Raw genomic sequence first — 15672 nt, forward strand, 5'->3', positions numbered from 1 at the left:
CACCCTACTCTTTCATACATAATTTCTGTAATTTATCAGGGATGTGATTAGCTAGGTGCTGGGGCCACAGGGGTGCATAGTCTCTGCTTTCATGGAACTGCGTGGCCAGGAAAGGGGGTGGAGATACGAACCAGAGCCTACCACCCAGGGACTGGCAGGTCAGACTGAGGAGCTCACTGTTGATGCCAAGAGCGGGGGAAAGTCATTGAAAAGTTTTCAGGACGGGACGTGATCGTGCCAGCCGCTGAGCATAATGGATTGGAAGGAGATGGTGGAAGCAGAGAGCCTCTCCAGGGTTTTCACTGAAAGGCAGTGAGGCTGGAGCATGGTGGCCAGATGTGAGACAGTAAATGGAGAGAGTTTGGGGGTGTGAGAAGGGAGGAGTCCAGGAAACTGAGAGGCAGAGGTCCAGGGATTTGCCAGCGTCCTCAAAGAGCTGGCGGCTGAGCCAAGGCTGAGACCAGACCAGGGTCTTTCCACCACACTGTTTGAGACATGCCGACACCCAAGTGGAAATACAGGCAGATGAGAATCAGACAGTCTGGAGCCGGGAGGCCCAGATTTGGCATCCTCAGCCTGTATGCGATGGTTAAACATACGAGAGGCCAAGTTCTTTGTGGAAAGAGTATGAGGCAAAGCTAGGAACCTGGGCACAACGTCTGGGCCAGCAACATGGAAACGGAACCAGCAAAGAGCAGAGCAGGGTAGCTTCTGGTTTACAGGCCACCAGCTTTACCACTGCCTTATGCTGGGCCTTTCCCCTAACCTCGGTGAGCCTTAGCTTCCATGGTGGACAGATTCTAAGATCACCTCCTCGTGTTCACACCCTTGTGTGATCCTCTTCCCTTAATCGTGGACAGAACCCAAGACTTGCTTCTTACTTTATAGACTATGGCAAAGGGGATGAGATGTCACTCCCATGGTTGATTACATCATACAAAATGACTTCTTGTTAGCCAACCCACGCTCTTTGCTGGCATGGTGAAGCAAGCAGTCACGTTAGGTGTGATGGTGAGTGTTATGTGTCAGCTTGGTTAGGCTCCATAGTCCCCAGTTACTCAATCACATGCGTATCTAGGTGTTGCTATGGAGGTAAATTGTAGGTGCGGTGAATACCAACAAGCAGTTGACTTTAAGTAAAGATTAAGCTCGGTAATTTGGGTGGGCTTCATCCAATCAGTTGAAAATCCTTAAAAATGAAACTAGTTTTCCTGAGGAATAAAGAAGAAATTCTGCATCAAGACTACAGCATCAGCTCCCGTCTGAGAGTTTCTAGTTTGCCAGTCTGTCCTATGGATTTCAGACTTGCCAGCCCCCACAATTATGTAAGCCAATTTCTTGGAATAAATGTCTTTATACACACACATGGACATACATACACACACACATCCTACTGGTGCTATTTCTCTGGAAGACACTGACTGATACATTGGGAAAGCCCATGTGGCTTGCAGCCAGCAGCCAGCAAGAAGTGGGCCCCTCGATACTGTACCCTGGAGGAAATGAATTTTGCCAACAATCTGATCGAATTTGGAAACAGGCTCTTCTCCAGTGAAACCTCCAGATGAGAAAACAATTTAGCAGACATCTTGACTTCTGTCTTGTGAGACCTTGGCCCAATAAACCATGTCTGGACTTCTAACCCATAGGAACCATAAGATAATAAATGTGTGTTGTTGTTGTTGTTGTTGTTTAATGTTTATTTTTGGGACAGCGAGAGACAGAGCATGAGCGGGGAAGGGGCAGAGAGAGAGGCACGGAGAGACACAGAATCTGAAGCAGGCTCCAGGCTCTGAGCTGTCAGCACAGAGCCTGGTGCGGGGCTCAAACTCGTCAACTGCGAGATCATGACTTGAGCCGAAGTCAGATGCTCAACCAACTGAGCCACACAGGCGCCCCTAAATGTGTGTTGTTTTAAGCCATGAGGTTTGCAGGGTTTTTTTGTTGTTTTGTTAAAATGGTAAGATTTTATTTTTAAGAAATCTCCACACCCAATGTGGGGCTTGAACTCACAACCCGGAGATCAAGAGTCAGATGCTCTACTGACTAAGCCAGCCAGGCACCCCTGACGCGATTTGTTTTGTAGCAATAGAAAACTAATACACTTCCCCATCTGTAAAAGGGGGGAAATAACAGCAGTCACCTCATAGGGCTATTGTGGGGCTTCAGTGAGATAATCCAACAGTGGGCTTAGCACAGTGGTTGGCATACATTTAGTGCACAACAAATCAATAAATGTTAACTCAAATTTCTCCAAAATTATTTAGCAGTCGTCAAAGAATCAGAAACCAAAAGAGAAACGTCCAGATACCTAAAGTGCTTGGCCTCACTATATCTCGCGTAAAGGAGAAAACTAGTCTTGATTATTTCTGAGAAGCAGATCTCATGGAGTTTCAGTAAACACACTGGTGTCAGACTTATGGTGAGCCTTATGCTGCTCAGTTCCGTCTGGCTCCGCTGTCTGTCAGCTGTGTCAAAGAATAGCACCTGGCACATAGTAGGGCTATATAAGCATTAGCTGCAAAGGCATTATTATTATTATTATTATTATTATTATTATTAATTTTATTATGATGATTACTATTATTTGCCTCTATTATTATTATTATTATTATTATTATTATTCTATTATTACTATTACTATTACTTGCCTCTAACTCCCAGCCCTAGAAATTAATATAGCACACATTTATACCAACTGAGCAAATAAAGGACGGACACTTACAATTCAGAGGTTCAGAAGTTGCTGTCTCTCTCTCTCTTTTAATGTTTATTTCTTTTTGAAAGAGCGCAAGCGGGGAGGGGCAGAGAGAGGGGGACAGAGGATGGGAAGCGGGCTCCGGGCTACAGGCTGACAGCAGCCGGATGTGGGGCTTGAACTCACAAACCTCGAGATCATGCCCTGAGCCAAAGCGGGACGCTCAACCGACTGAGCCCCCTCGGGTGCCCCAGAAGTTGATCATTTTCCATAAACTTCCTCCATCCTCGTCAAGGGATTCCGAGTGTGTGATCTCCTCGGGGGTATCTGGGGATCAGGAAGGACTCTATCTGGTACAGAACTTGGCGCGCACAGCGTTTTGTCACCCCTTCCCCTAAATTCCAGTACCATTTACTCTTGCTGCTGCCCCAGGTCCCCCAAATCCAGCAGAGGGCGCTGTGGCCTCAAAATGCAGCCCGCAGCCGTTAACTGCTGCCTTCTAGAGGCCAGACGCCAGGGAGGGAGAGTACCTGCAGGAGGGGTGGGCCTGACTAGTTGCCCTAACTAGTCCCTTTCTCCAAGCACTCAGCACACTCCCCATCACCCACTGCTGGCTGGTTTTCTAAACCTCACCCTGCTCTTTGAAGGCTTCAGAGCTCTAGACCTCCCTTCTTAGAACCCCAGAAGCTTCATTTCAGCAATGAATCATGTCGGCCTTATGCTGTTCTGTTACTGTTTCCAAATTCCATGGCAGCACAGCTATAAACCTCCGTCTGGCCCTCTGAAGGGCCTTCTGCCAGCCACCCACAGCCTTCTCTTCTCCAGTCCTGTTCCAATTTCTCCAGACAAAACTCACTCACCCCAACCAGCTTCTTCTGCTTCATTCCGCTGCAGGGCAAAGGACTATTTCTTTCATTCAGTCTCAGCTAACAATTGTTTGGGGCCAAGGTTCTCATCATGCAGAGATCCAGACAGCCAGCCTTGATTGAGCAAATACTACTATGTGCCACATGTTGTCCTAAGCACTTACTCTTCACAATAACCTATAAGGCTTGTTAGGCCCATTTTACAGATGAGACAATTAAGGCACAGAATGGTTAAGGGACTGGTCTAAGGTCACACAGCTAGTGGCTGAGCCAATATTCAACCAAGAAGTCTGGTTCAAACAGCTGGGCTTCTTAAACAACATGCTATCTCTACTTTTAGTACAGACATGGGGCTCCATCTCTGATTAGAGCTTCACTGTCCAATATGGTAACACTAACCGCATGACTACTGAGCACACGACTCATCTAAATTGAGATGTGCTATAAGTGTAAAATACACACTGAATTCCAAAGACTTACTTTGAAAAAAAAATACATATATACAATATAGCATTAATAATTATATCGAGGGGTGCTTGGGTGGCTCGGTCAGTTAAGCATCCGACTCTTGATTTGGGCTCAGATCATGATCTCACGGTTCATGAGTTTGAGTCCCGTGTTGGGCTCTGAGCTGACAGTATGAAGCCTGCTTGGGATTCTCTCTCTCCCTCTCTCTCTCTGTGCTTTCCCTGCTCATGTGCTCTCTGTCTCTGTCTCTGTCTCTAAATAAATAAATAAATATTTTAAAAAAATTATTATATGGATTACATATAGAAGTGATTTTTTTTATATATTGAGCTAAATAAAATATATCAAAATTAACATCACCTGTTTCTTTTACTTTTTTTTTTAAATGTTTATTTATTTTTGAGAGAGAAAGAGAGAGCAAGAGCCAGGGAGGGACTGAGAGAACAGGAGACACAGAATCTGAAGCAGGCTCCAGGCTCTGAGCTGTCCACACAGAGCCCAACTTGGGGCTCGAACCCACGAACTGTGAAATCATAACCTGGGTCAGTCGGAGACTTAACTGACTGAGCCACCCAGGCGTCCTTTTTTTACTTTTTAACACAGTTACAAGAACACTTCAAATGGTATAGCCAGCTCACTTTCTGTTTCTGTAGGGCAGAGTTATAAGATCTCTCAGCCCAGTGGAAAGACAGACAGACAGACAAGATCTCAAACAATTCAAAACCAAGCGAAAACGCGGTGTGTGTTCTGAGAAGTGAGATCAAGGAGGTATAGGAGCCCAGGGAGGCTTCCAGCACAGAGTGACAATTCCAGAGGTGTGCAGGATTCCACCCCGCAGAGAGAAGCAGTGGGGACAGCAAGTGCCAAAGCAACAAAGCAGAGGGAACCCCAAGTCCACCAGGGAGGCTGGGACATCTAGTGCTCCTGGGGGAGCCAAGGCCAGTGGACCTCCGACTTGGGGGTGGGGGTGGGGAGGGGCTTTGACTGTGGGGCCAAGATTCTTGGCAGCACGGAGCTCCAAAAACTGAAAGCTGAGGAGGGCCTGTGGGGACTGGGGAAATGGCCAGCAGGGAGGCTCTGGCAGGGTGGGGGGAGGAAGGGGGCGGGGCAGCGAATGGCAGGTCTGCCACCCTCCGCCTTGCTGCTCCCCGAGGGGAGTGCAGTGACCCGACTCCTCAGAGGAGGTCGCTGTGGGAGGATAACTCTTGGGGAGCATTTCCTGCCTCCGGCTTGGCTCGCAAAGGCTTCCTGCCCAGAGATCCCAACACTTGACCTCCCTTAAATTTTTTCCTCCTCCCAGGGGCAGTGGGTGGCCAGGAGGACCTCACAGGCTTCTCAGGTCCAGAGACCCAAGCACCTCAGCAGCAAGAAGAGGCAAGATCCCAGGTGTCCGGACGTTTCACCTCCCCCAGCCCTTCTGAGGAATCTGGATTTCAGGCCTCCCAGTGAATCTCCTGGACAGATTCTGGAGACGCTGACCCTGCCTTCCTCCCCTGGGGGCAAGGACCCAGCTTTCCTATCTTTTGGTCTGTTTACTCCTTTGGGCCCTTCAGCTCTGAGTGGGAACTCACATCTCTTCTTCATTTATGGGGCACTCTCCCCCACCCCACCCCCACCCTCTGCCGCAAACAGAAGTTGGGGGATTCGAATGGGAAAGGGGCCTACGTGCAAATTCCACAGGAAATAATCCTAAGTGATTCCTTCCCTAGAACCACCTGGCGCCTCTGTCTACAGTTTCCTCCCTGGTTGTGATGTGAAACCAGGCTCCAAGGATAGGAGTTTTGAGAGTCCACTGAAGGTTGGCAAAAGGGGCCAGATTTTTCTTTCTTATTTCCCAAGCCTAAACCATGCCCTCCCCACACATTTGTGTGGGTGGTGTAATATCAGTACTTAAAATGGAGGAGCCCCAAAACAACCCAGCTCATCTCTGCTGCAAACCTTGGGCTCTGTGTCTAAGTCACCCCTGTCCTATTGTTTTCTTAAATCCTGGAGACCTCTAAAAGACCACACCAGCCAGAAATCCTGGACTCCTCCAAAGCAGCTGCACTGAGAGCTGAGAACCCCAGGGGAGCCTCAGTCCCTTTACCTGGCCTTGTCCCTTGATCACCATCTGAACCACAATATTGGTATCTTGTCCCACCCTCCACATACTCTTTAAAGCCGGAAGCAGAATTCCCGTAGAGGATCAGTCTTCTCTTCCAGGGATTCTCACTCTCCATCCAAGGAGGAGGAAAGGTCCTGTAGGTTCAGGGAAGGACAGGCTTATAGTGCAGACCCAGCAGGACAACATCACCACCTCTCCCCAGTCTGGAGCGCCCACTGTGCCTAGGGCTCCCCCTGGTGGCGTCAGGAAGAGACTACCAGAGACTTGGGCAGAAAGTAGTTACCCTGGAAGAAACTACTAATGGGGCTAAAAGGCTTGCAGACCTCCCCCCCCCCATTCTCTCACTCGTACCCCAACCCCACCCTTCACAGGGACCGGACACCAAGGAGTGGATTTGTGTGAGCCTGGCAAAGGGCCCTGAAATTCTTTTTCTCCCCTTTCATTTTCCAGATGGCACCATCTTCCTACTGCCTGGCTGGAGGGGAGTCCAGGCTCTGGGCTCCCAGCCCTACACGGCGGTGCCCTGAGTGAAAGGGAGAGCCCACTGCAATGTCAAGGGTCAGGTCAACCAGGGAAGACTTTCCCAGAGCCAGGGCCTCCTCCCCTCCCTCAGCACCCTGTGCCCTATGCCACCAGCTCACCCTCTCCGGGTCCTAAAATCTCTTCCTTCCATCTCTCACCCCTCCTACTGATCCAAGAGTTAAGCCGGACTCGGAGAGGGGTGGCAAGTGGGAAGAGAGGAGGCAAGGGGCCGTGTGGGTTGAGGAAGGTGTCCTCCAGCCCTCGAAAACCCTGTCCCGCCCCGAGGCGCCCCTCTGGTTGCTGGGTTCCTTGGAGAACTCTAAGGAAGCCGACAGACTAGCCGTGAGCTGGGGGTGGGGCAGCGAGGAGGAGACTGGTGGGGAGGGAGGAGGGGAAGGGAGCCCAGGCGTGGAGGCCGGGTTTGGGAGGTGAGGGGCTCGTTCCCCCTCAGCCCCGTGGGTTGCAAAGAATTGCTAATTGCAACTAAACGAGGCCTCGGAGTGGGGGAAGGGGCAGTCTCTCGGCTGTCAGGGGCTACCGCCTCTTTGAGTGCCCGGGGAAGGCCAGGCCAGCCTGCTCTTCTCATGTAAAGCAGCTTTTTGTCTGGGGGAGCCAGGGCTGGGGCCAGGGGCTGGGGAAGGGGCCCAAGCCATTAGCAAGCTTCTTGTTCCCCAGAAAGGGAGAAGGGCACCGATGGCTTCTCCGAGTAAGGACACCCCCTCCTCCTCCACGGCCGAGCTTTTTATGGTGGGGCTTGATGGGGTGCTGCCCAGCAGGAGGGGGTGGGCCTGGGATCCCAGCACCCCCCTTGCGGGGCTGTGGGAAAAAACCGAGCACAAAGAAGGGGGCTGGCCCAGCTGAGTTGGGAGACGGGGCAGCTCTGATCCAGGGATGCCCTGAGCTTGAAGTACCCATTGCTGGAGCCCCTTCCCAGAAAATAGCCCTGGTAGCCACGTGTACCATATCTGGTCAGCTGGGCCCTGTTTCAGACTTCATCCCCTTTTCCAGCCTTCTCAAGGTCTTGTTCTGGAGTGGGAGTGGGAAAGGTCTTGGGGATCTAAGCCTGAGCCCAACCAGGGAGGAGAAGGATCCAAACATCGGAAGAAATCCTCTAAATGTAGGAACCCTGGGGCCAGGTAACCTTTTAAAGACCAGAGAATCTTGCCTTCTAATTTGGATGCACCATTTTATAAACTTCTATAAACTTGGATGTGAAATTGCATTACCTTATAAGCCTCGGTATTCTCATCTATAAAATGGGGGCAACAATAATACAACGTTCTTAAAGTTCTTTTGAGGTTATAGACATGCAAAGCACCTGGCTTGGCAGTCCCCAGTTCTCGATGTGTCCCCACCCCTTCCCGGGAACATCCATCCTTTTACACACACACACACTCCAGGGATGATGGGGTCTGGGTACTTCACATTTATATAGCACTTTACAGTTTCCAGAATGCATGTGTCAGCTCTCGGACAAGAAGCACAAGTGGAACAGGTCTTTTCCCCCACACAGTGTGGCCTCCAAGATCCCAACTCACACATTAGACAGTGGAGCCCAGGGCCAGGGTGAGACCAGCCCTGGCTGTCCCCATCCAGGCCTCTGCCCAGGGTCTCTAGGTGACAAGAGCCCCTCCTGGGCTCTTCCCCTAAATCCATGCTCCTGTGGGAACTTCGGACCATGTGGGGCCCCTTCATTCTCTTCCACGTTGGAGGTCCTGAGAAGCAGAGAGCTGTCCCCTCCTAGCTTGGGAGCCTCTGAGATGAAACCTTGCATGTGAGAGGCAGCCCAGGAGGGGACAAGGGACAAAATAGCTGGGTAGTCCATTCGGTCCCTCCTTCCCCCTTCTGACTAAAAGTGTGCTAGTTCATCCAGGAGTGTTGGCTAACCTTCCTTCCTCCCTTCCTTTTGGGGGCTCCATGGAATCTCCTCATCCCAGTATGTTGCCCTGGCTGAATCCCTATTCTCCCAGCACCTCATCCAGGTGGAGAGCGCTGACCCCAGCCCGCTAGACACCCTGGGGATCCTCATCCCAGAGGGCCTACGGCCAAGGGGCTCTGGCTTTGGGCCAGTGCCTTTCTTGCTGCCTGGCTCCCTCCCCACAGGCCCCTAATCCCTCTCACCCAGCAGGAAGCCCTTAAGCTGCCTTTTCAGCGGCCTTCCCCAGCCCGCTGTGGGCTCTGTGCCTTTCTATACCAACCTTGGCAGGAGCTGTGTTATACAAGCTGGAGAGAGCGCCCCTGCAAAGAGGTCATCGTGCCTAAGGCAGCTTCCAGCTCCAGCAGCCTCTCCTCCCTGGTCACCTCCTAGGGGTTTCGCCCCATCTGATACACTGGCTGGGCATCCATGGACACGGACAGCCCCTGCTAACTCACGTCAAAGCCCCAGGCTGGGTCCAGGTGAGGGTAGGAATGCTAGGGGGACAGTGGGCAGGAGGCCAGGGTCTGGGGAAGTGTGGCAGACAGGAGAGGCCCCTCTGCCTTTGGTCCTTTTGGCTGGTCCCTCCATCTTTCCTCTGATTCTAGCCTCTGCCCTCCACTTCTCCAAGTTCATTTACAGCCTCCGCGGACTCAGTTTGCAGCCCAGACTAAGGACTGGGAGAACCTCGCCCCTGGAGAGCCTAAAGACCCTCCCTGGCTCACCATAACCTACTGTATCAGATAAGCAGAGACAGAGGCCAAGCGAGGGGAAGAGAGCATTGGGGGGAGGGGACAGACTGGGTTTTTTTTCCTCTCCTCCAGGGTTATATTTGGATGACTGGAGTGGGGGCCTCAGAATTTGCATTATTCTGGGACAGGCTTGACTTCAATCCCTACCCGCCCCCCCCCCCCCAATCCCATGGCCCTTGCAAGTATACTCTTACCAATTCTGATTTTTGGTTTGGAAAATATAGTCCTTATATAGCCTAGTCCCTCCCCTGCCCTCAACCCTTCCCTCTTCTCCCTCTCCAGGAAGAGTCCCCCTGCCCACCCCCCCCACCCCACCCCCACCTCAGCCCCTCCCTGTAGCCCAAACCCCAGCCCTGCTTCTCAGTCAGCCTCCCACTCAAGGAAGCCAGGCTTTCGCTGGCTTGAAGTGGTTAGGGGAGAGTTGGGGGTGCCTCTGGGAGGTCTGTTTGTAGTTCAGATTCTTCTCATTCCAGGCTCAGCAGGCTCTCTCTAAGGGAAGGGCCTGGGGTGGAGCGGGGGGAATCCTTGGGGCACCAGCTGCGGGGAAGGGAAGCTTCCTGGAGAGAGGAGGGAAGTGTTTGTTTCTCCTCCCAATGACCCCCATCCACAAGGTAGGACCTGCCCCTCCCAATTCCATCCTTGGGGTCCCCCCTCCCTCAAGCTGCCTCCACATTAGTGCCCCTCCCAACAAAAGGAGACATTCAGAGTAGAGCTCAGCTGAGGTCTGATCTCTTTCTTTGCTTCCTAATGAGTTTCTTGCCTTTTGGGGTGCTCACCCTCCGGAAGAGCTGGGGAGAGTATCAAAAGAGGGATGCCTGGAGAGTGACTGAGTCAGAACCAGCCTCAAAGAAGACTTGTTACTGTGTCCCCCAAACTGAAATCTGCTGTAGGTTTTTTGCCGAATCCAGCATTAGTGTATGTGTCCCTCCTGCCAGATCTTAGGCCACAGAATTCCTCACGGGTTACTCAGAGGTGACCCAGCCATGGAGGAAGCCTCCCAAACCCGTCAGGTCTTAGGAGTCTGACACCTGCCCCAATTTTTCTCCTCCTGGCCGCCTCTACCTCATCTAGGGAGAGGAGGAAAACAAATACTAAAGACTTGTATTGAGTGTCCATTGAGTGAAGTTACTGCTCACTTATGACTGGTCCTCCCAACCCTTTGAGAGAGCAGATTCACACCCCTCTCTTTCCGATGGAGAGTCTGAGCTCCAGAAAGCTCAAGTGGCCTGTCCAGGGAAGGTAGTAATGAAGTAGAGAGCTGAGATTCAAACCTCCTCTCTCCGCCTGTGGAGTCCAGTGCTCGGCCCCAAGCATGCTGCCCCATGAGTAAGTCTGTCTCATGTGCCCGTGTTCAGGCCTCTCTGGGTGATCTATGTTTGACATTTGCTTCCAGGTTACAAAATAGCACGTGCCACCCTAAACTTCCTTTCCCAAAGCAGCTGTCAATACAGATCCATTTTCTTGTTCAATCCTCGCCTCAAGGGAACAATGCGGATTTATTGTACCCGTTCTGCAGATAGAGAAACTGGCACTCAGAGAAGCAAAATGATTCACTGAAGGCCAGAGAGGTAGTAAGTACCAAGGCCAGGACCTGAGCACTTTGGTCTCCCCGGGGCCGCTTCATGGGTTCCCACCATCATATCAAATTTGTTTTTTACCTTCACTTCTCAGATCGGGGACCAGAACATATTTACAATTCAGTATGGCTGCAAGAAATTGGATAATCTTGCCAAAACTGGAGGATGGAAACCTGGACCTAGAAACCTGGCTTGCTTACTTCTCCTCAGAGCTTAGCTTCTTGCCTCCCTAAATGTGGGTTCCAGAGATGGGCAAAGCAGTCAGGGTTATGGGCATTGGACTGGTGTCCAGGCAGGATGCTTGGATCTCTCAACTGCCCACCTTAGGGAGTTCTTCAGTCCCTGTCCTATTTATAGAGGGCATCGATTCACTTAACAGATGTTTACTGAGCACCTACTATATGCCACCTCTCATAAGCACTAGGGTATGCACAAAAACTAAGATACAGTCTCTGCCCTCAAGAGACTGTCTTATTGTGAGTTGGGGGTAGTCAGACATACCAAGTGCCAAATGCCACAAGATAAACAGTCACCCAGAGAAGTGCTACAGGAAGGGATCTTAAAGGATTTACAAGGGTGGAACCAGTGGAGCAAGTACTTAGAGTGTGAAAGTACCAGCTGTTCTATCTAGTTCATAGGTGAAGGCAGGATTTGGTGCAAGAAACAAAGAGCATTTTAGGAGGGGTTTGGTTTTTTTTAATGTTTGTTTATTTTTGAGAGAGAGGGAGAGGGAGAATGAGTGGGGGAGGGGCAGAGAAAGAGAGGGACCGAGAATCCGAAGCAGGCTCTGCCCAGTCAGTGCAAAGCCCAAGGTGGGGCTGGAACTCATGAACCATGAGATCATGACCTGAGCGAAATCAAGAGTCAGACTGATGAGGGAGCCTGGAGCAAGCGGAGGGCAAAGCACAGGCTTACAGCACCTCCACCCCCACCCCTGCCCCGTGGGATGTGTGTCATATGTGGGACACCCCTGGCTGCCCAAGAACGGGAGCAAGGACAGATAGCAAATGGTTGACTGATAGAGATCACGGTCATGCAGGACAGGAGTCTCCTTCAGTTTACAGATCACTTAGTAAACAGTAAGAAAAAGGCAACCTTATGCATAGCCTAATCTCCAGAAACCTATAGACTCTGTTTTCTAGAGCCCCAATATCACCCTCATCAAGATGGAAGGGGGTGGGAGTGCTTGCCATGGTGATGTGGGAAACGAAGGTAATGGAAAAATTAAATTCCCTTACTGCCTACAGCCCCTGACGAGTCCTTGAAACAGGCAGAGAGACCTCCCTCTAGGAGTTCAGCTGCCTCAATGATGACACTTCGCTACGGGCAAGGGCAAAAGGGAATTTTGGCTTAACATTATCCTGAACCCCCTCCCCCAGGATCCTGTAGGTCTACATCAACATATAAAAATTCCTCTGGAAACTTCCTTTATCTCAACTCCCCCAAGATATATGCTGGCAATCATACTCCAAGCCTATGGCGCTCTGATATACGTCTGAAGGGTCTCATGACTGAGGTTTTACTGAACGGTAATAAATGGCATCTTCCTTACAACAGCTAGCCCCTCAAGGTCCTAGAAACCTTGCTTCCAAAATTCCTTAGAGACTTACGGTCTCTCTAACCTTGAGGGACCCAACCTAACAACCTGAGGGTATACAACAAGTTACCCCTCACAACACCAGCACAGCTCTTTCTGCCCATGGGTCCTGTCCCCGAGCTTTAATAAAATCACCTTTTTGCACCAAAGACGTCTTCAAGAATTGTTTCTTGGCCTTCGGCTCCGGACGCCCCCTGTCATCACCCCAAAACCTCATCAAGATGTTCAACCTAGGGGCGCCTGGGTGGCTCAGTCGGTTGAACGTCCGACTTCAGTTCAGGTCATGATCTCGCGGTCCGTGAGTTCGAGCCCCGCGTCGGGCTCTGTGCTGACAGCTCAGAGCCTGGAGCCTGCTTCGGATTCTGTGTCTCCCTCTCTCTCTGCCCCTCCCCTGCTCATGCTCTGTCTCTCTCTGTCAAAAGTAAATAAACATTAAAAAAAATTAAGAAGAAAAGATGCTCAACCTACTGAGCAACCCTGGCGCCCCTAGGTGCTTTATGTAGACGGTGCTATGAACCGACCTGTGTCCCCTCATTCCTATGTTGATGCCCTAACCCTCAGTGTGAATATATGTAGAGACAGAGCTTTCAGGAGGTAATTAAGTTTAAATTTTCTCTCTCGACAGAGAAAGGCCCTGTGAACACAGGGAGAAAACAGCCACCTGCAAGCCAGAGGAGAGACTTCATCAGAACGCAACCATGTGGCAACCTGATCTGGGACCTTCAGAACAAAGACAATAAATTTCTGTTGTTTAAGCCATTTGGCCTATGGCATTTGGTTTTGGCGGTCCAAGCAGACGAAGACCACGGGGAAATAGGTGCCTGCCAAATTGTTAGATGGACTGGAAAAGCGGGACCTTATAATGAAGCCCCAGAAACGATGGTCCAGTAGGAGCCCCTACCTCTGCTGCAGTCGGGGGGAGGGAGAATGAAGAGGCTACGGCTGGAACTAACATCATGGATGCAACCCCAAAGCTCCACAGGAATCGGTGCCAGGCTTCCACCACCGTCCCAGACACTGAACACTGTGGGTGCTGCCGCAGGAAGACCCCATGTCCGGGGGCTGGCCTGCCAGCAGAAATAGCAGAGCAACAAAAATGCGGTCTCATCACCCTCCCAACTTTCAAGTCCCGAACAATGCACTTTGCATCCAGACCTTTAGCTGCGAGGAAAGCTAAGAGATGAGTTTCTTGGCTTTCCAACCTCTGCAAGTGCTGGAAGGTACTAGAAGGAGGTGGGAATGGATGCTGGGGGCCGGTCCATCTTGTCCACACACTGGGGCAGTGGGGGTAGAAGTTAATGCTGGAAAGCTACGTTGGGGTTAGAGTTTGAAAGGTTGTTGAATGAGTTTGGAGTGGGGGACGGGGCAAGACTGGGCAGCTGCCAAGATGAAGCAAGGCTCTGAAAGCTAATTGAGGGCTCTGGAAAGCAGAAAGCTCTGGCGTGTGCATAAGAATCACTTGGGGATTATCAATTCTGATCATCATCGGCAGGACCCAGGAATCTGTATTTCTAATAGGCAAATCCTGCCCCAGTGCCCCTTCTTCTGTGATTCTGATGCATGTGGACCCTAGGCTTTCAGGAACATTGTCCTGGGACAGGAGCTCTGATGGGCAATTCCACATAGTACAGTGAGCTCTGAAAAGGTTCCATTTGTCTGGGGCACAGTTAGCCCAGTTAGCGCCGCCTTCTCCTTCCTGAGAGCTAGTTCTAAAGACTGGATGCTTGAACCCTGAAAAATACCAGTGATAGCGGGAGTGCAGGGGCAGGGGGCTCTGCTGGAACCCAGGAGTCTAGGGATTTAACGCATCCCCCACCCCCGAAAAAAACCACCCAGGAAGAACTAGGTGGTCAGTCAGTGGCAAGCACAAGCATTTCTTGGAGCTGTGGCTCACCGTGTTCTCCCTGCAGCCCCCGGCACTGGTGTTCAAGACCTTTGGGACCCTATTTTGATAGCAGAGGGCAGACAGTGCCTTAAACCCTGGGGGGTTCAAGGATTTGACAGAAAAGGAGCAAGCTGAAACAGAAACAGGGGACAGGAGAGGGAGGAGAGAGCTGGCTGGCCCTGCCATCCAGAGTGGCCTGGAGTCCCCACTCGAAGCCAGTGTTGTCCATAACCCACACTGAATTTCAACACAAAACAATCTATTAAAATAGATTTTCCTTTTCTTTCTCATTTTCTTTTCCTGGTTCTTACTCGCCACTCCCAGGCCCCAGCCTCCCCCCCACCCCCACCCCCAGCCAGTTCAGAGGGCAAGGCCACAGACACGAAGAAGACCTGGCCTTCTCCTGGCAGCGCCCCCAGCCCAGCGCCCCATCTCTGGGGAGAGTGTCACTTCGAGCCAGAGCGGGGCCAAGTCTGTGGGGCTCACAGCCTGCACTGAGGACATTTCCTCCTTCCTCCCCAGGGGTACCCTTCCACACCCAGCTCCTGACACACAGGGCCCCCTTTAGAAGCTTCAGCAGCCCTATTTAGCCAGGGTCCCCTGGGCCTTCCTCCTTGCGCTGGTTCTCCCAGGAGAAGAACGGGTTTTCAGGCTGGGGGAGGGAGTCAGACTTCCCAGCCCCCAGTTATCACCACAAAGCAAAGTCCAGGGAAAGGGGGGGGGGGGTGTTAGAGAGCCAGGTCCTTGCTAGTAAATCAAAGTTGGTTTCCCAGATGGAGCTGCAGCCGCTTTGATTTCTCAAGCCGCCCCCTCCCCCTCTGCCTCCCCTCACCCCCTCACCCCCAGCTCCACGGTTTCAATTCCTCCCTGAAAAGCAGTGGGGCCTCCTTTCAAACCAGCCCAGCTCCTCCAACTCCCAACTACAGCTTAAGTTACAGGAAAGAGAAGGGGGAGGGGGTGAGGTGGCCCAGCCTGGAGGAAAATGAGAGAAATTCTGGGAGAAGTGAAGGGGGCAAGGGAGAGTGAAAAGAAAGGAAGAATGAGAGGGAAAAGATAGAGGAAGTTAGGAGATGGGGTGCAGCCAGTAACAGAAACGTGTGCCCTATGGGAACAAGAGGGAACCCCACCTGGGAAGCAAACCTATCTTGGTCATCCTTCCCCACGTGAGCATCCCCCACCCCCATCACCCCTGATGACTGACTCCTCCACATCCACAAGTCTATGATTCAGGCACTCCCATTCCTCTCCTTTTGGCATTAGGTTCTAGAAGGTTCCAGGAGACAAAATA

The 15672-nt window shown here is 51.5% G+C and overlaps 1 protein-coding gene across 5 annotated transcripts in view; it reads left to right on the forward strand.

The window, feature by feature from the left end:
• Nucleotides 1–13620, forward strand: part of LOC122233578 — a 31601-nt gene extending 17981 nt beyond the window's left edge. For 4 of the 5 annotated variants that reach the window (XM_042966648.1, XM_042966650.1, XM_042966651.1 and 1 more), the window contains 4 exons: nucleotides 5333–5418; nucleotides 5742–5830; nucleotides 6587–6617; nucleotides 13125–13620. In XM_042966648.1, the coding sequence (XP_042822582.1) occupies nucleotides 5333–5418; nucleotides 5742–5830; nucleotides 6587–6617; nucleotides 13125–13390 (472 nt within the window). In that variant the 3' untranslated portion in view covers nucleotides 13391–13620. The remainder of the gene's footprint in view (nucleotides 1–5332; nucleotides 5419–5741; nucleotides 5831–6586; nucleotides 6618–13124) is intronic. The other variant, XM_042966652.1, reaches the window with a different exon arrangement.
• The last annotated feature ends 2052 nt before the right edge of the window (nucleotides 13621–15672 follow it).

Source organism: Panthera tigris, chromosome E1, assembly GCF_018350195.1.
Source record: "Panthera tigris isolate Pti1 chromosome E1, P.tigris_Pti1_mat1.1, whole genome shotgun sequence".
Taxonomy (NCBI): Eukaryota; Metazoa; Chordata; class Mammalia; order Carnivora; family Felidae; genus Panthera; species Panthera tigris.